This window comes from Hyperolius riggenbachi, chromosome 5 (assembly GCF_040937935.1).
Source record: "Hyperolius riggenbachi isolate aHypRig1 chromosome 5, aHypRig1.pri, whole genome shotgun sequence".
NCBI lineage: Eukaryota > Metazoa > Chordata > Amphibia > Anura > Hyperoliidae > Hyperolius > Hyperolius riggenbachi.
The window spans coordinates 356,906,139-356,926,207 of record NC_090650.1 but is presented as its reverse complement, the minus strand read 5'-3'; the positions used below and the strand labels follow the sequence as shown (position 1 = coordinate 356,926,207).

At 40.3% G+C, this 20,069-nt stretch overlaps 1 protein-coding gene across 1 annotated transcript in view; it reads right to left on the bottom strand.

Annotated features, from left to right (window-relative positions):
• Positions 1–20,069, bottom strand: part of PREX2 (phosphatidylinositol-3,4,5-trisphosphate dependent Rac exchange factor 2) — a 415,237-nt gene that overhangs the window by 273,587 nt on the left and 121,581 nt on the right. The window contains exon 8 of the mRNA XM_068237470.1: positions 4,736–4,839. Coding sequence (XP_068093571.1) covers positions 4,736–4,839 — 104 coding nt within the window. The remainder of the gene's footprint in view (positions 1–4,735; positions 4,840–20,069) is intronic.

Genomic DNA, 20,069 nt, shown 5'->3' with positions numbered 1-20,069 from the left:
CTGCACTTTTTGGAACATTAAAAAGAAAAAGTATTTTTGCAAATTTTTGGTTTCCTGTGTTTTCAGTATATCCCTGATTATTTACTAAACTTAAAGCTGTGCTTAACCTAAACCTTTTCTCTGCCTAATGCCTAATTCAAACCATGAGACCTATCTACTGTCTAGCACTGACCTCTACCCTAACAGCAACCCCTAACACTATCCCTAACCTACTTCCCCGTCTATCCTTAACCCTATTCCTTCAACCCTAACGTATAAGCCTAATACAACTTTAACTCACACTTACCGTGACCCCACAATGTTCACATGGAACCTTCCCCCTGAAGCCTAGCCTTCCCCGATCTTCCTAACCTCCTAAATTTACCTACTGCCATCAGAACTGTCAAAATACCAGACAGCTGACACCAAAACATCAAGGTGCACAATTTATTGTCAGTCCGAATACCTCACTTTCCTGCTGGGACAGTGACTCCAAAAGCTTTACCAATCACAGCAGACAGAAAGTAGCGTTATGTAAAAGGAAGTTAAAAATGAATGATCTATATTCTCACCATCAGTTCTACTGAGATCAGCACAAGAGGCAGGTGCATAAAAGAAGCCAGCAATGGAACACTTGTCTTTAGGTTTCCTTTAAAGTGGGATAAAACTGACAATAAAAATGTGTTTTCCTACTTTTAAATTACCCATGCAGTTACCATATTTGCTTTTCTGCACAAGAAATATTGTCTGTTTACAAATTACAAATTCCCAAAGTAAAGTTTATCTGCTCTGAAAGCTGCTATTGCATTTTATTGCGTAGCTGTTGTATTTATATATTAAAATCTATCTAGTGATCACTTTCCAGCTTTTTCTGCTGCTCAGCTCATTACAGCTCAGTTTCGGCAGTTTGCTATTGTTTATTAAATATATCTTATAAAGGAATGTAAACAAAAGATAATGTTCACAGCTCTTTGGATGCGGCCAGAAGCTTTCCACTGAAGCAAGGAGCTTCCCCCTGAAGAACAAAGTGCTGTGTTTAAATGTTTGAATGCTGTTCTGCTACAATTTTTTTTTCTGGTAGTAGATTTTACGCCATATATATTTTTTTAGAACAAGAGGAAATGCTGAGTTTCATACCGCTTTAAAGGACCTTACGAGCCCAGACATAAAAAAAAGATCAGTACCTGTACATGTTTTTGTACCATAGAGGACGTCATCAGCGCCCTCCCTTACATTCCGCCACCTGCAATTAGTTTTATCTGCCCCCCCCCCCGGGTCCCGACCCCACTAAAGATGTCCGCTGAGCTGAGCCGCGGCTGCGTAGTATGCATACACGCGAGTGCGCCTGCGCAGCTCTCAGCCCTCCTCCAGCCACGTCCTTGTTCCCTGCGTCCTCTTGTGCCACCGTAGAGACGCGGCTGGAGGAGGGTTTAGAGCTGTGCAGGCGCACTCGCATGTATGCGTACTGCGCAGCCGCGGCTCAGCTCAGCAGCCATCTTTAGTGGGGAAAGTAACACGACCCGTGCGGTGGGGTCGGGACCCGCCGGGGGGCCAGATAAAACTAATTGCAGGCGGCGAAATGTAAGGGAGGGCGCCGATGACGTCCTCTATTGTACAAAAACATGTACAGGTACTGATCTTTTTTTTTATGTCTGGGCTCGTAAGTCCTTTAAGCAAAACAGTATGGCAGAAGATTAGTTAGATTAGTATAATCTTAATTGTGCGCAATGAATCTCTTTAAATGTTACTTTATGAATGCCGTTGTGTTCTTTGTTTCATAGTTCAGTTCCACATTAACTGCAGAGTGAAATATTGATAGAAAACATCAATAATGACTGCATAGTAAATGGATTGGTTTAGCCTATGAAATATGAAATGTTAATGTATTGCAGTAGCACATTGTTCACTAGGCTACTGATAATTATGCATGAAATAAGTATTATTAGCTTGCATAATCTGGCCTTGTACTCATTTTATAACAAGTAATTGAATTATGGTGATGGTCACAGAGACTGGATTAGACAGATTGACATGCAGTCAGGAGTCAGGGGCATTTGTTCCTGCCCAATCATACACAACTGCCATATTGTTCTTTATAGCCAGTAATAGAATCTATTTTCTCATTTAAAAGCATCAATAAGTAATTTGTATTGCGGGTGCCTCTTTCCAACGCAATAAAAAAAGTTAATAAAGTGACAATGAAGTCATATGTCCACTCACAAACAGATAATTACCCCTCATAGGTCTCGAACACAACTCTGCAGTAGCGATAATGCTTTTACTCTATGTAAGTTCTCCTCAAGGAGGATTCGTGAAGAAGCATGTGATCAGTCTGACCTGCTGACTGATTTATAGTCTGTGATTGGCTGGTCTCATATCTGCTTACTGCAGAGCATAAAACAGGAACCACAGGTGAGAAACCACTACATGATCATGAACAGCCGTTCACAAAATTTAAATCATCTTATCAATTCAGGGGAGTCATTAGATCAGGCGACTAATGTTGAAGCTAACCATACGCTATGTACTTACAAATGTTGTTTCCGATTGATATTAGGTTTGATATTATGATTGATATAACCAAAGATTATTTATAACCACCTAAAGATCAACATTGCATATCATGTTTTGGCCAATTTACCCCTTAATATCGATCATAATTGTTTAAATGCTCTTTAATTCCTGATCAATTGGATTTTTTTCTCATCAAATGTTCAATTGGGCAACATGTTTAAAGTGTGCAGCTACCTTAAAGTGGACCTCCAAAATAAAAATCTATTCAGCAGCACTGAAAAGGCTTGGTGTTTCTTTAACAGTTTCACAGCATCAGAACTTTGTTTTTCTTACCCAAGCTTCATTTTTAGCTGCACAGAAGCTAAGCTCCGCCCCATCAAAGAAAACTGCCCGGGCATTTTTCCCCTGATGCTGTGCAAAGCATGATGGGATTTCTGATGTTCTCATTCTGCTGTTTCGGCACAAAATTTGTTTTTTTTTTATTTTGAATTTTGCGATGTGAAGCCTAGCGCGCGCAGCTGGGAGGGGTTATCAGGACACAGGACAGTTGGAACTGTGTCTCATGCTCCCTGTCACCTCCTTTCAATCAAATAGATGGCTGCCATCATGAAATCACAAACATTTGCCTGTTCTTTTAAAACAGGGTGGGTAAGAGATGATATTACCTATCTATTTTAATTACATAACTAATGCAACTTAATGACAGTATGTTTGTTTAAGCTGAAGTTCCTCTTTAAGTTACCTGATAAAATCACACACAGGGTTATATATTTATGAATCCATGGTAATGGCAGAAGATACATGGCAATTTTATATTTATTTACAGAAGGAACCTAGCATGCTTTGCGCACCTAGCACATTATGTTCAAAAAGTGTGTGTTGCTAGTATAACACGCATTATGCCAGTTGCATAGATTAGCGAATTTAACCCCTGGTTTGATTCATTGCTCAATGTACTCTGTTAAGAACTGTAAAAAATATCAGCAATCTATTAATATTTAATAATAAAGTGTATTTATGCATTCTCCTTGCGGAGGTAAGGTAATCGTCATATGCACCTTTTTTCGTGCCATACGCCATACCTAAAAACATTTAAAAAAAATGAACTATTTCTTATCTGCAGTGCTATCATTTGCAACCTCTTCCTTTTTTAGGTGGCTCATCTATCGCTGGACGACGAGCCCCAAGGGGTCTCAACGTGTCCTGGTTTTACACCAGGTCTCCTTACTCTCATAATGTATGACATACCCCAGATAGCTGGGCATCGCCCTCTGAGGTACACATTATATTATCTCAAGCATTTCTTGTTCTTTTGGTTTACATTGTGTTATTATTTGCCATGACATTATGTCACCATGTTCTGCCTATTGCAGTTTTATGCGATGTACCATTGTCTCTCTTTCCCTTTGTTAAAAAATTTCAATAAAAACTTTGAAACATAAAAAAATGAACTATTTAAAGGGGCAGTATGGCGAAAAATTGTAAAATTTAAAATATGTGCAAACATATACAAATAAGAAGTATGTTTTTTCCAGAGTAAAATGAGCCATACATTACTTTCCTCCTATGTTGCTGTCATTACAGTAAGTAGTAGAAATCTTACAGAACCGACAGGTTTCGGACTAGCCCATCTCCTCATGGGAGATTCTCAGGGTTTTGTTTATTTTCAAAAGCACTTTGCTCTGTTCAACTGCCAAAAAACTGTGCAGCGAGCAGGGAACCTGGTCAGCATGTTTGTTTAAATCCTTTTTAGGGAATATCTTTATAAAGAATAAAAGCCTTGCTGAGAATCCCCCATGAAGAGATGGACTAGTCCAAAACCTGTTGGTTCTGTCAGATTTCTACTACCTACTGTAATGACAGCAACATAGGAGAAAAGTAATTCATGGCTTATTTTACTCTGGTAAAAACGTACTTCTCATTTGTATATGTTTGAACATATTTTACATTTTACAATTTTTTGCTATAGTTCCCCTTTAAGAAAAAATATTAATTTCTCTACAGGTTGATCTTTGCCTTCACTGGTTTTGTCCTAGGTGTAAGAGTCATACTTGTTTGGCTTGTACAGTATATTTGATTTAAATGGTAGATCTATGTTAATTGTGCTGAAATGCTGGACTATTAGTATCAGAGCTGCTCTGAAGGATGACATGGCATGTGTTACCTGTATCCACTTGCCAGCAGGCTCAGTAGGAAGCTCACAAATGACCATCGGTTAGTGCGGATTATTTTGTATACACACCTGTTCCATCATCAACGTTCTCAACCTCCATCACTTCTGTGTTTATCCGCCCTCGGAAGAGGTAGCGGTGCCCATCTGTGGCTGCTTTGCTATTCTTCAGTCGCCTTCAAACAGAATAAAACCGTGATAATTATTACAGCGGAGAAATCTGCACGTATCCTCATTTAATGCACCTTATGTTAATCATCCTATTTAAATGCAAGACTCTGCTCGTAGGCCAGGGGACCACTTGTAAGTTTTTTGTGAACAAACTAAAAAATCTCTTAACCTAAGACGGCAAAAAGAAAAAAAACAGTGTCATCTGGCATCATTCATATTTTAAGCAGTTGATTAAATTTGTATATTACAAAAAAAACCTGCCCAAGACTGAGTATTCAGAGATCATAAAACTGGCCAGTGCCCAATGGGCAAACCACATTTTTTCCCCGAAGTCTGAATTAAATATTCCAGCAGAGCAATATGGGAAATCTAAAAATGAACAGATCAAGTGCACAAAAGCCATTTAAAGCAGACCTGAACTCAGAACATCCTCTCTGCTCTAAAAGATACAAAATAGCATAATAACCTTTAAACAAGAAACATTTCTTTGTTACACCTGATAAAAATCCTAAAATAAATCTACACTGTTTCTACTTCCTGATTCATGGAAACAGACATATTGTTAACCTCCTGTGCTTTCAAATGGCCTTGTCTGCCATCTCTGCCATAGGCAGTCATGTGACACAGGGGAGGAATCAGATTACAACGTGCAATTAGACACAAATGAGGGGGAATTACACAGGCTAAACTCTCTAAATACATACAGGGTGCATTTCTCTATGTATTTCTTCAGTCCTGTGCAAGAGTTCAGGTCCACTTTAAAAGCAATAAGTTTCATTATTGCAGCTTTTGACCAGTAGCCAAAATTGTAATTTTGCTTATTCCAGCGGATCACTTCATAGCTTTACCAAAGCAGATTGCAGTTCTGAGTAAATATGTCCCTCTGTCTTGCAGTGAAAAAAAAAGTATTTCCATATATCTACTTTCTGAGTCTTTACCATTGGCTTAGGACCCATACCCACTACACAATTTCTATGAGTTTATGATCAATTGTTTCTGCGATCTTGAGACGTGGTTACAGGTGCACGATTACGCAATTGACGTTTGGCAACCCGCGGCGATAACTACTATCATAGTAGATCAGATGTGTGAGATCCCCAACAACTCCTCACAAAGTACTATTTGCCCAAAGTACCGTTCGCACCCATCGCGTGTACCCGCTGACAGGAAGCTGGATCGGGGAACACTCATCATCGGGGACATCGCTGGGATCCAACTTCCTGCGTCGTCAGATTCAGAGAAAAGAGTAGATGCTACTGACCTTCACTTATGAAACTGTAGATTTAAGCAGGAACTCCAGTGAAAATAATGTAATAAAAAAAGTGCTTCATTTTTACAATAATGATGTATAAATGATTTAGTCAGTGTTTCCCCATTGTAAAATCTTTCCTCTCCCTGATTTACATTCTGACATTTATTATATGATGACATTTTTACTGTTGGCAGGCAATGTCAGTGGAAGGAGATGCTGCTTGCTTTTTTTTGGCAGTTGGAAACAGCAGTAAACAGCTGTTATTTCCCACAATGCAACAAGGCTCCCACAGTCCTGACATCACACTGTGGGAGTTTTCACCACAATATCAGCCATACAGAGCCCCCTGGTGATCTGTTTGAGAAAAGGAAAAGATTTCTCATGGGAAAGGGGGTATCAGCTACTGATTGGGATGAAGTTCAATTCTTGGTTACGGTTTCATTGTATGATACAAGCATTACTGGATATCAGCATACTTTGTATTATTCAGATATACTTATATAACCGCATTGCAAAATGTTCCTATTGCAAAGATATGTATTGTTAAATATTGTTACCCAGTTTTGTTTGTTCAGACCCACTAACAGAAGGAAAACTGCTATGCAATTAAATCTGATTAACGGAATACGTTTTTCGCTAGTGGGCCCGTCTCCAATCGATATTACGATGGAATAGGATGATCAATTGCCCAGAGAATTGTATTGTTAATGGCATCCCTTAGGCTAATGCAGCTTCTCTCACACACCGCTCCTACCCATGCCCACATACCATACACAAACACACATGCACATAGTATAGCTATTTTAATCCGTCCGCCGCATTCTCCGTCTGCATTGGGCCTTTTTAGAGGCTTTTTTTCCCCTCTTCCAGCGCTCGGGTGGTTGATGCGGTTTTGTTAAAAGCGCTTTTGTAAGCGCTTTTCCCGAGCGTTTTTTTAATTCACTCCCTGATGCAAGTCAGGAAGTGAATTTTTTGACCCAGAAAATAATAAATACAATGTATTTATTCTTAAAAACGCGAACGCAATCACTGCTCTCTCATAGAGAATCATTGCACAAGCGCTTTCAGGGCGATTTTGAAAATCGCCAGCGGTTAAAAAAAAATCACAAAACGCCTCCAGTGTGAGCGAGCCCTAAAGGAGTGATTGTCAGCTGAAGTAGCCATTACTCTGATGACTTTTATCTAATGTGTGTGTACATACCTTTAGAATGGCTTTTCATGATAAATGTTCAATTGAAAAACATTGCCAGATAAAAGATTGTCAGATTCAATCTTTTAAAATTGAATGTGAAGTCTAATCTGTTAAAGAGGGAGAATATGCCAAATATTTGTGGGCGTATTCCTACTTTTACGGCAAGGGGTTGATTCATGTACCTCCGGTAAAAAACTATGTGCAGGTAGCGTGCAGGATTTTACTGGTACTTATGCATGTTACGTTGTGTAAATATTCAAGCCAAAATTGTGAGCACAAGTTCATTATTACTGTACTTCACTTCATTTTTCATTATTTGAAGCTATAAGTGGGCAGTATTAAAGCGGTATCGTCACCATAAAAATCAACTTTCAACAGCAACTGGTCTGAGTGTATTAAGTGATAAAGATGCTAATCCTGCATTCAAAACTTTCAAAACTTTTTCTGCTCTTATGGTTTGGAGTTATCACATACTTAAGGAGCACTGGCCCTTTAGTAGTCCGTGCCAAAGAATTGCATGCTGGGGGTTCTTTTTATCTATGATGTATTCCTCCTCTTTCCTTGATTTCCCTGCCAGCTGCTTATCTGAAACCTAATCCCCTACTCACATGTGTTTCCAAGCACGGCTGAGGCGACTCAGCGATTGGAGGAGACATGAAAAAAAGTAAAGGGCAGAAATGACATCACGGGTTAGCCTTAACTGTGGGCAAAAGACATGGCCCCCACCAGGAACAGAATTCTCATCATTTACTATATAACATTCACTGAAATCAAAACGTGGACAGTATAATACATGTGTTATGTAAGTCGATCAATTATTTATCTACTTATATATGTGTTTTTTTCCCTGGCATAGTATGGCTGATCCTACTGCTTTAAAATAAAATCCCTTTAAAGAGAATGTGGCATGAAAATAAACTGATATAATGATTTGTATGTGGGGGACAGCGTCAGGGGCTTCGTCCCACTCGACGTTCGTCGGAAAATTGCACGCCGCTACCGCCGCACACCCAATCGAGCAACATCTTGTAGCATGCGCGATCGAGAATGCGACCAATTTTCGTCCCGAAATTGGTCGCATTGTCGGTCGGGCATGCACTTGGTGCCACTGATTTTCATCCAATTCCGTTATAATAATGGAATTGGATGGTCAATCGGCTGCCAAGTCGCCTGATGTGTGGCCACCGTTAAGAAACGTCAGTTGTTATCTATGCAAAAGAGCTTCTGTGAGCTCTGCAACTTTATAAAGACAGCACTGTCTTTTGAAGCACTTATCTCAACTGTCTCATTGTTTCTTCTTTGTTTATAGTTTTTCTGCAGAAAAAAAGTTCAAAGGGTTAGCAGCCTGCTCTGTGAAATCATTCAAAATGCTGAGTATATTGTGGAAACTGCAATGATTAGAGGATCATGCAATGTTATTAAAAAAAAAAGCTGTATACCTGAAAATAAAAATATGACACTATTTTCTTTGCTACTAATGTTCTATTAATTATCAGTACTACACAACCAATTCATTATATCATGAGTTTTTTTCACTTCAGTGTCACTTTAACTATGAGCATACAGGTAATTGGACACAATAAACAATTGCCCTAAAATTCATATGAATTATTGATCCTTTACTTAGCTACACAAAGACATAAGATGATCGTTGTCACATTGCGCAACAATCGTATGTCTGTGAGCCTCAGTTGGCTTCAGGGACCAACCATGCAGGGGACATTAGTCTGCCAAGGTACATTTTATCCAGATGTCTATTACTGTACAGTTCCAGATTATTTTTTACCCTCTCCTAAGCCAACTTTCGTGTGGCTCCTCTGACGTGTGCAGCAGCCCCTTCCCATACCACGTTCCACGCCTTCATCTCTTTAATGTACAACTCCCTCAGACAGCACCCCCCCCCCCCCCCCCTCCTTCATTGACATGTAGCCACACCTTTTCCATATCTGGCCACCCCTTCGGTAGCTGCTGCCCAAGACTCCTATGTGGCCTTTACAGAAATCCAACTCTGCTACTATATGCTCCACAGCAGGACAATCCTGACCAGAGATGAATGTTCATAAACATAACGTTTATCCCAGCAGCCACTTCTCACGTTACATGTCTGACTGCAGCTAAATGTCTATTCCAGCCCGACTATGTAAAGGTAATGAACCCTCAGATCTCAGCAGATCTCATTGTGTATGAGCAGCATGTGACCTCTTCTTGTTTCATTTGTGTAAACTCTTCATGACCTACCGAGGAGTTCAGCCTCCAGTCCCACTCTTTATTCATCATGATTAGCACCACACTGATTTAGCACATGCGAGCCACCTCAGTTCAGATGTGTAAAAACATTACCGCAATACATTATTCATCTCAAACTACTACTAGACTATGAATAGGCTGTTGCTAATTAGATTATGGCAGCAGACACTCTCGCATGTATCGGGGACACTACTGCAAGGTTTATTTTAGATCTATCGCTCCTATATTCATCCATCCAATTCTTTGATGTCACAAGAAGGAGGATGTATGAATATTTATAGCATGAACTGCTATTTCTCTGTTTTCTATTTCCCACTCAGTCTTGAGTTTTGCCCTCTGAAGCTACAGACACACATCAGATGCTTATCAGCCAATTTAATAATTTACAGCTTGACTGGGAAATTATCAGATGTCTGTACAGTACGGGCCTCCCTGATGTCCTAGACCACCTAACTGTACTGGATTTTTTTGGAAAATCAGTAGTCTTTCACCCACACAGGAGAAGGTCCAGGAGGCCTCCTTACTATCCTTTACTGCTCAGAAGGAATGATCATGGCCAAGCCACAGGCAATGTTCACAGCTAGACTGTGGGGCCGCAGACATCAGATCACATGACAAAGATTTCAGTGTCTTGCAATGTCAGCTGATTAGCTGCTTAAAGGAAACACATATTTAGTTGACTTTTAAAGAGACTCTAACAAAATTTTAATCCTTATTTCTTCTATCCTATAAGTTCCTATACCTGTTCTAATGTGCTCTGTCTAACTGCAGCCTTTCCTACTTGCACAGTGGCTGTATTATCTCTGTTATATGATCTAATCTTCTCTCCTCTGTCGGGTCTGTAGGGCTGAGGCAGTCAGGTTGGAATGTGCTAATCTGCTTGTGATTGGATAGAAGCTATACACACCCTCTCCAGGCCCCCTGCACACTCTGTATGACTCACACACTGAGCTCCTCTTAGCCTATCACTTGCTATCCTCTCAGCCTATCACTTGCTATGTCTTTTGCTTGTAAACACTGCATAAAAATGGCAATTACAAGCCAGGATTGCAGCAGGGAGTGGCAGAAACAGCACAGAGGGGCCCAGGAGAACGTAATGAATAGAATGGTATGCTTTTTATTGTAAGAATTTTAGAGTACAGATTCTCTTTAAGCCATATAGGTTCAAAGTATACTGAATTTAAAAAATATAACATGGGAAAAAAACTATATAAATGACACACCTGAATTTTAATGTCATCAGAATCCCCAGTTTCTGTTTTTTTAAAGAGATTTTTTTATTTAATTTTTGTGAATGCTCAACATGAGCAACATGTAAAAAAACAAACAACAACAAAAAAAAAAGAAGAAGAAGCTGCAATTTTCCTCACTTCCTTTGCAGAAAGGAAGTGAAATACATCTCTCTGACAAACACCAGTAACCACTTATGGGATATGAAGAAGCCCGGGTGGTTGCGGGAAAAGGCTAAAAGGGGAATTCTGGTGACATAGGCCCATATGCAATTCACTTTTTCTCCTGAGTTTTTTCCTTGGTGATACTTTTATACCTTATCAATAAAATGCCCTTTAAGCCACCATCAAACAAGAAAATACTTGACAATACCTTTTCACCTACTTTTGAAGTTTATTTAATTGCAAAGTACTGAAAAGTTATTTTAAACAGAAGATGGAAAACTATCTCCTAGAACAAAACTTTGCAGAAAAAGTGAATTGCATATTGGCCATATACTTTAGTAGAAACGTAACCATTCTGGACACTTACTTTGTAAAAGGAGACAAGACACAGAACATTTATATTGTGCTTTTCTCCTGGTGGACACAAAGTGCCTGAGCTGCAGCCGTTAGTGCATGCTCAGTAGGCAGTTGCAGGGTTAGGGAGTCTTGCCCAAGGTCACCTTACTGGATAGGCACTGCATTACTGAACAGGAAGAGCCAAGATTTGAACCCAGGTCTCCTGCATCAAAGGGAGAGCCCTTAACCAGTACACTATCCAACTACTACACAGAGCCCTCTAGATACCTGGCCAGGATCATCTATAAAATTGCATCCCTTTTTTGCCATGTTCGTGAACATAAACTTTGCTGTCCTTTTATTTCCCTGCTGTGTCCCTCATTAGCACTACAATGGTGGAAATAAACAGTATTATAATGGGCCATGGCAACAGTGAGTACAAAAATGGGGGCACTAAAATGTGGGAACTATAAGGGAGGTACAATAAGAAATGCAGAAGGATTGAGGGCTGTTGAAAGGGAACCCGAGGTGAGAGGGATATGGAGGCTGGCATTTCCTTTTAAATAATGCACATTGCCTGGCTGTCCTGCTGATCCTCTGCCTCTAATACTTTTAGCCATAGCCACCAAACAAGCATGCAAATCAGACGTCTATGACAAATCTGACGAGATTAGCTGCTGGCTTGTTTCAGGTGTGTGATTTAAAGCGCATACACACGCCGTACTTTTGCAAACGACGGGTCCGTCAGACCCTCCTGCTGGGCGGACGTTCTGCCTACAGTTGCACTTGAGTACAAACTGTCGGCAGACTGATAAGACTGTTTTTGATTGATCCACAGAAGCATAGGGAGTAGGGACATGAAAGACATAGAAAGAGTGTTTTTATGCAAATCATAGATCATTTTGCAAATCAAAGATCATTTTGCAAATCAAAGATCATTTTGCAAATCAAAGATCATTTTGCAAATTAAAGAAACTGAACATATAGGGTGTTCTGGGTAACTATAATATAACATAGGGCCAATAACAGTAGTCACCATCCCTCAGTGGTATTCAAATCTAAAGTACTTACCACAGTCTTGGGCCTATTTCATGGAAGAAATCTAACTGACCTCTACATATTTTTTAAATACTCAAATGTAGAAGGAAACTGGATCACCCAGAAGATACCCATACATACATTGGACCATAGTCAGTAAAGTTGCTGTGCGGAGGGCGCACACAGCAATTGTATCCACAGACTACATAGCCTAGGAAAAACCACCTTCGCTACTTGTGCACTACAAAATCTGCAGAGTTAATGGAAAAATTGCCATGTGCTCCCTGCATATGCCAACTTTACTGGAGTTTACCGAATATGGCCCCTTATTTGATGCCTTCTAGAAAGAAGGTGAATGAAGGTGGGAAGGGTAATATCACACTTTATTTTGAGCAAATTTCTACTTTCCACAATAAGGTGAAAAAAGATAAGAAGTAATATCTCATGAGCTATGTTCTGTGCACCATGGGCACTATCTCATTTTCACCTTATAATACAGTATATTTTCAGCACACAGTACTAACACTAAGATGCAGATAGTAATACCAAAGTTATACTGAGTGTGTTTTTGGTTGCTATGGAAAACTATTTTATATGTACAAAAAACAAAAAGGAGTGATCATTTAGGAAAATAATGTAGTGCACAGTTGAAAAAAGCAACCATAAGTACTGGGTAAAGAACATCTGAACAAATGAATTTAAATTAATTCTTAATGTATTTCTAGTATACACTTTAAAGAGAATCTGTACTCTAAAATTCTTACAACAAAGAGCATACCATTCTATTCATTATGTTCTCCTGGGCCCCTCTGTGCTGTTTCTGCCACTCTCTGCTGCAAACCTGGCTTGTAATTGCCAGTTTTAGGCAGTGTTTACAAACAAACTAACCAGCTTGTGATAGGCTCACATAAGCAGAGTGTGTGAGTCATACAGAGCCTGCAGGGGGCCTGGAGAGGGTGTGTATAGCTTCTATCCAATCAAAAGCAGCCCTGCACATTCCAGTCTGACTGCCTCAGCCCGACAGAGCCAACAGAGGAGAGAAGATTAGATCATATAACAGAGATAATACAGTCACTGTGCAAGTAGGAAAGGCTGCAGTAAGCCAGACCACATTAGAACAGGCATAGGAACTTATAGGATAGAAGAAATAAGGATAGAAGAAATAAGGATGAAAATTTTGTTACAGAGTCTCTTTAAAGAGGAAAAGGAGAAAAACATTAAATGACTACATTGGAAGATGAGAAGTTAAAAAATAGAAAAGAGATCAAGAAATGATTATTTGCCAAGTAATCTGTTCATGCTGTTTGATCCACAATGAGCCTGTAAGTCATCATCTTCACTACTGGCAGACAGCATCACTGCCATAATCTATTACCACACCCACTAACATTGCGATAGGCTAAAAGATTGTTTTTTTTATAGCTATACATATGCACAGAGGGAGATACTGGTTGCTTAGCAGTTGGAAACATTTGTTATCACCCACAATGGAACAAGGTTCACAAACAGGAAACTGTCAGGACCTGAGTAGGTCCTGACATCACACTGTAGGAGGGGTTTCATCACAATATCAGCAATACAGACCCCCTTGATGATCTATTCGAGAAAAGATTTCTCATGGAAAAGCGGGTATCAGCTAAAGATTGGCATGACGTTCAATACTTGGTTACAGTTCATCTGTAAAGGATACCCAAAGTGACATGTGAAATGATGAGATAGACATGTGTATGTACAGTGCCTAGCACACAAATAACTATGCTGTGTTCCTTTTTTTCTTTCTCTGGTTGAAAGAGTTAAATATCAGGTATGTAAGTGGCTGACTCAGTCCTGACTCATACAGGAAGTGACTACAGTGTGACCTTCCCTGATAAGAAATTCCAACTATAAAACACTTTCCTAGCAGAAAATGGCTTCTGAGGGCAAGAACAAGGTAAAAAGGGGAAATTCTTATCAGTGAGGGTCACACTGTAGTCACTTCCTGTCTGAGTCAGGACTGAGTCAGCCACTTACATACCTGGTATTTAACTCTTTCAGGCAGAGAAAGAAAACAAGGAACACAACATAGTTACTGTATTTGTGTGCTAGCTAGGCACTGTACATACACATGTCTATCTCATCATGTCACATGTCACTTCGGGTATCCTTTAATCATTTGTTACCCAAAATGATCAATTAAAATTGCTCCGGGTTGCAGTTTTGGAATCATTAGCCTACAAACATTTTGTTTTGTTACCAGCTATCAGTGTGTTCTGTTCTATGTATGGGGGAGGGACAAGGACAAGAGGGAGTGACCTGCTGAAGCCTGAAGCAGGTCTTAGCAGTAGTGGCATGATTTCCTAACGAGCTGTTGGTGGAAGATTGGGCTCACCTGTACAGACTTGGGAAAAGTTGCCCCTGATCCTGAATTATCATTTTGGGAATCTAAACTGCAAGTATCTATGGATCTTTTGAAATTCGGGGCATGGTGCTTGAATGGGGCAAGCTGAAATCGATTATCATTACATTATTTTATAATGATTACTAAGTGTCCCATTGATTGCTTGGTGGACTGAGAAAACAACTTTCAGCAAGTTTCTGCCTAAACTCATGCAGCCACCCCCTTCCCAGCATCATAACAGAGAACAAGTCCAATCTAGTAACATGCATAACAAATGCAAACCGTGACCCATAGTGCTTACAGATCACACAATGTAGCAACTTCTTAGTGCAGACTGTATATATATAGCCAGAAAGGGGGCTTCATGTTTGACATTGTTTGAACACTGCTGTCAGCAAGTTCTCTGGCTATCAATAAACCCTGTTTCCCCAAGGAAACACAGGAATGTAGGAGATTATTTATCTAAAGAGCCATAGCCAGCTAAATGCACAAATGCAAACAATTTACATAACTTTAAGAGACTTCCTCAAGCCTGACTCTGCTTGCAGAACGCTATATTTGGAACTGTAACATCTGACAAACAACCAACAAAAAGCGTACAGTCTGAACGAGACTGTCTTTCTAAATACGGAAAAATAAAGACTAATATGTGAGGAGGCCACAACAGCCAAGACCTCAAACTGACCAAGCAAGTGTGTCAATGCGGTCTACGCACAGGGAAGTCTTTGGAGAAATGCTATATTTTCCACCACATTTAGATTTTTTTTTTAATTTTGAGGACTACAAATTCTGACAGAGAAATAATCACGGCTATTACTGGGGAGTCCATTCATGTGGTGAAATGCAGGGCTGTGGAGTCGGAGTCGAGGAGTCAGAGTCGGAGCAATTTTGGGTACTTGGAGTCAGAGGTTTTAAAAAACTGAGGAGTCAGCTTTTGAACCAAATCCATAGCCTTTGTAAAAATTCGAGTCGAGGAGTCGGAGCAATTTTGGGTACCGGGAATCGAAGTCAGAGTCGGTGGTTTCATAAACTGAGGAGTCGGAGTCGGATGATTTTGTACTGACTTCACAGCCCCGGTGAAATGGAAGCATTAAAGCAAACTTGAATGGGACTTTCCCTGACTTGATTCATGTTCTATTCATGGACTATTGTAGCATACTACTTTGTGGACTACCAACTAACAGATTGGCACTATTCCAATCTGTACTGAACTCGCCTGCTTGTCTCATTCATCTTTCTCCCTGCTCTTCCTCTGCTGCTCCTCTCTGTCAAGCTCTTTATTGGCTACCAATTAACCAGAGGATCCAGTTCTTAACTTACAAAGCTCGCCACAATCTCTCTCCCCGTACATCTCCGTGTTAGTTTACAGATACCAACCCAATCGCAATCTCAGATCTGCACATGACCTTTTTTCCTCCTCTAGAATCACCTCTTCGTATTCACTTATACAAGATTTCACATGTGCTTAACCCCTCCTCTGGAATCCTTTTCCACAACACATCCATCACTCTCCAACCTCTGATATCTTTGAACGTGCCCTCAAAACTCACTTTTTCTGTCCAACATATGCTCTACTTTAGGCCAGTTCTCCTTTATATATCTGGCCAATTTGTACTCCTACTAGATAACCTAAAACACACTGCCTCTAGGTATAAATATAGTATACTACCCCACCTCTTGTTCCACACTTATACCTTTAGGTTGTAAGCTCTAAAGGGCAGGGCCCTCTCACCGTTTTGTGTCTTGGAATTTGTTACAGTTTTATTCATAATTAGTTTTGGCACTGTAATTACCAATTCTGTATTTTGTACCAACTCTGTATTACGTATATTGGTGTATACCGTTGTCTCTATTATTTTGTTCCCCATGTTTGTTTCTTACTTTGTACAGCGCCACAGAATGTGTTTGGGCTTTATAAATCGATTAATAATAATAACAATGTTCCACATACCTGAATAACATTGTGTTACTAATGCACATTGCTGTCTTGTCTTGCTGGTAAGAGCTGAACAATGTGCTGTCTCCTTTTTGTGGGAGCTGCCAGGTCCATCTCTGAGCCGGGATACTATCTACAGTATGTGGAGTCTGTTTGTTCCTATAATGTTTGTGTGGCTGGGCAGTGGGCACTCCACTTAAAATACATAAACTTACAATGGGGGTCCCAAATTACAGAGTATCCCACAACAAAGAAGCGCTTTATGTAAAAGCCAAATCGAGGGACAGTGTTAGGCCAAAGTAAAGATGGTACTGTCTGACTTCTACCCTGCCAGTTTAGCACACACCGTTTTAACAGTTCAACAAAAAGCACTATTTTTACTTTAACCTTTTCCCTCCGTTGGGCTTTTACATTAAGCACTTTTTTATTGTGGGGTACCCTGTAATTTGGGACCCCGATGTAAGTTTATTTATCTGATTCAACCTTATTTTTACTTGGCTTGTGGAGCCAATAAACATACTACACTTGGTCTTGTGTCCAACCAGTTAACCTATAACTAATCTGCTGATGTCTCGATGTGGAGAGCTTCCCGCACCTGATGACTGCGGCTACCCTAGCCTGCGGAGACATTCGAATAGGGGACCCTTATGTTTAACTTGGACCACTAGGATCTATCCATGCATATTATGTGTACATACAACCTTATAATCTAGGTTATCAGGGGCTGGTAAGCCTATTTGATTTCCCTTGCTGACACTGTATTTTTTGCCTACACAAGACATTTAATTGGAATGCCTTCAAGTGAACTGCGCTGAAACTATATTGGCTATATATATAACTGTTTACACGTTTCGTCAATTCAGACGGAATTGTCCCATTTTAGACTCCCACTTCCCATTAAGTTTAACTACAAGCAATATTATAGCAGTGATGAGATAGGATTAGGGGATGGTATTTACAGGGCACTTATTTTGGGTGGAAGTACAGATTAGTTACATTTAAATAACTCTTCACTCTTTACTGGTTTCACCTATCTGTGGTGTTATACTACTTATTGTGCTAAATCAGGGCTGGCACTTGACTCATACACACTTATTATGTAAAGTAGTACAGACAACAGGCATATTGTGTAAAGTGCAGGTGTTTCAATGAGTCACACCATTCCTATGAGTTTGCTCATACCCTGTGCACAATCTCTTGCATTGCCTGTTTTTAAAACCTTAAAGTCTTTCTAGTATAAATATCCTTTAAAGGAAATGTTTCGTCATTTTGTTGCTTAGTAATTTCATTATCCTTACCAATCCTAAGGCAGGGAGTATGATTTGTGATTTTTGTAAGCACAAAAAAATAAATCAGATCTGCCATCTGAATTTGAAACGCAGAAAAATTGCAACCATAAATTTGCATATGAACGCAACACAATATGTGTGCCATATGTGCGTTCATATGCAAATTTATGGTTGCAATTTTTCTGCGTTTCAAAATTCAGATGGCAGATCTGATTTATTTTTTTGTGCAATGTGCGATTCATGTTTCAATGCAACTCAATGGGAGCACATAAATTTGTGTTTAGCATAAAAATCTGCATTTTGAAGTTAACGAGATGGATTTAAATGTAAACATGCTTCATTAGTATTCACAGATTAATCACAATTCAACATTTTGCACACAATTGCCTATGACAATCAAAAAAACAAGCATGAATGTTCGTACACTCCAAAATTTTGCAAATGCAAAATTGTTCATGCAGAAAATAACATACCGTATATACTCGCATATAAGCCGACCCGCATATAAGCCGACCCCCCACTTTTGCTTAACAAACCAGTAAAAAATGATTGACCCCCATATAAGCCGGGGGTAGGAAATGCTGGCCACCTTATTCCCCTAGTGTGTCCCAGTATCGCTAGTATAGTGCCCAGTATAGCTAGTATAGTGCCCAGTACAGCTAGTATAGTGCCCAGTACAGCTAGTATAGTGCCCAGTATAGCTAGTATAGTGCCTCAGTATAGCTAGTATAGTGTCCATTATAGCTAGTATAGTGCCCAGTGTAGCTAGTATAGTGCCCATTATAGCTAGTATAGTGCCCATTATAGCTAGTATAGTGCCCAGTGCAGCTAGTATAGTGCCCAGTGTAGCTAGTATAGTGCCCATTATAGCTAGTATAGTGCCCATTATAGCTAGTATAGTGCCCAGTGCAGCTAGTATAGTGCCCCAGTATAGCTAGTATAGTGCCCATTATAGCTAGTATAGTGCCCAGTGTAGCTAGTATAGTGCCCATTATAGCTAGTATAGTGCCCCAATATAGCTAGTATAGTGCCCCATTATAGCTAGTATAGTGCCCATTATAGCTAGTATAGTGCCCAGTGCAGCTAGTATAGTGCCCCAGTATAGCTAGTATAGTGCCCATTATAGCTAGTATAGTGCCCAGTGTAGCTAGTATAGTGCCCATTATAGCTAGTATAGTGCCCCAATATAGCTAGTATAGTGCCCCATTATAGCTAGTATAGTGCCCATTATAGCTAGTATAGTGCCCCAATATAGCTAGTATAGTGCCCTATTATAGCTAGTATAGTGCCCATTATAGCTAGTATAGTGCCCCAATATAGCTAGTATAGTGCCCCATTATAGCTAGTATAGTGCCCATTATAGCTAGTATAGTGCCCCAATATAGCTAGTATAGTGCCCCATTATAGCTAGTATAGTGCCCATTATAGCTAGTATAGTGCCCCAATATAGCTAGTATAGTGCCCCATTATAGCTAGTATAGTGCCCATTATAGCTAGTATAGTGCCCCAATATAGCTAGTATAATGCCCCACTATCGCTAGTATAGTGCCCCAGTATCGCTAGGTAGTGCCCCAGTGCCCACCCCCGCCTCCCCTCTCCCCCGCGACCGCCGCCGCTGCTTTTACCTTAGCAGGCGCCGCTTCTTCTATTCCCCTCCTCTCTGGCTCCGTAGGACAGCAGCACTCTTCACGGTGGCTGCTGTGATCAGACAGGAAGCAGCGAAGAGCGCGGCTTCCTGTAGCGGCGGTTGCTATGGGAACCGCTCTCTCTCTCTACTGCAGCCGCCGTGAAGAGCGCTGCAGTGATTTACGGAGCCGGACAGGAGGGGAATAGAAAAAGCGGCGCCGGGCAGGTAATTGCAGTGGTAGCGGCGGCCGCGGGGGGCGGGCGGGGTGACAGTGTGGGGGGCTCGGACCACCATCACCAGCACCAGACTCGCATACAAGCCGACCCCCCAACTTTTGACCCCCTTTTTGGGGGTCAAAAATTCGGCTTGTATGCGAGTATATACGGTACTTAAAATGCCAGGACACGTGTGAACACTCCCTCGAAGCAGTGAGGAAGCAGCAAAGGAAACGCATCTTAAAGCAGATCCGAGAGGAAAAACTAACTATAACAAGTAACTTGTCTATATATCTTATTTAAAGTTTAGATAGTTTACACAGCAAATATAG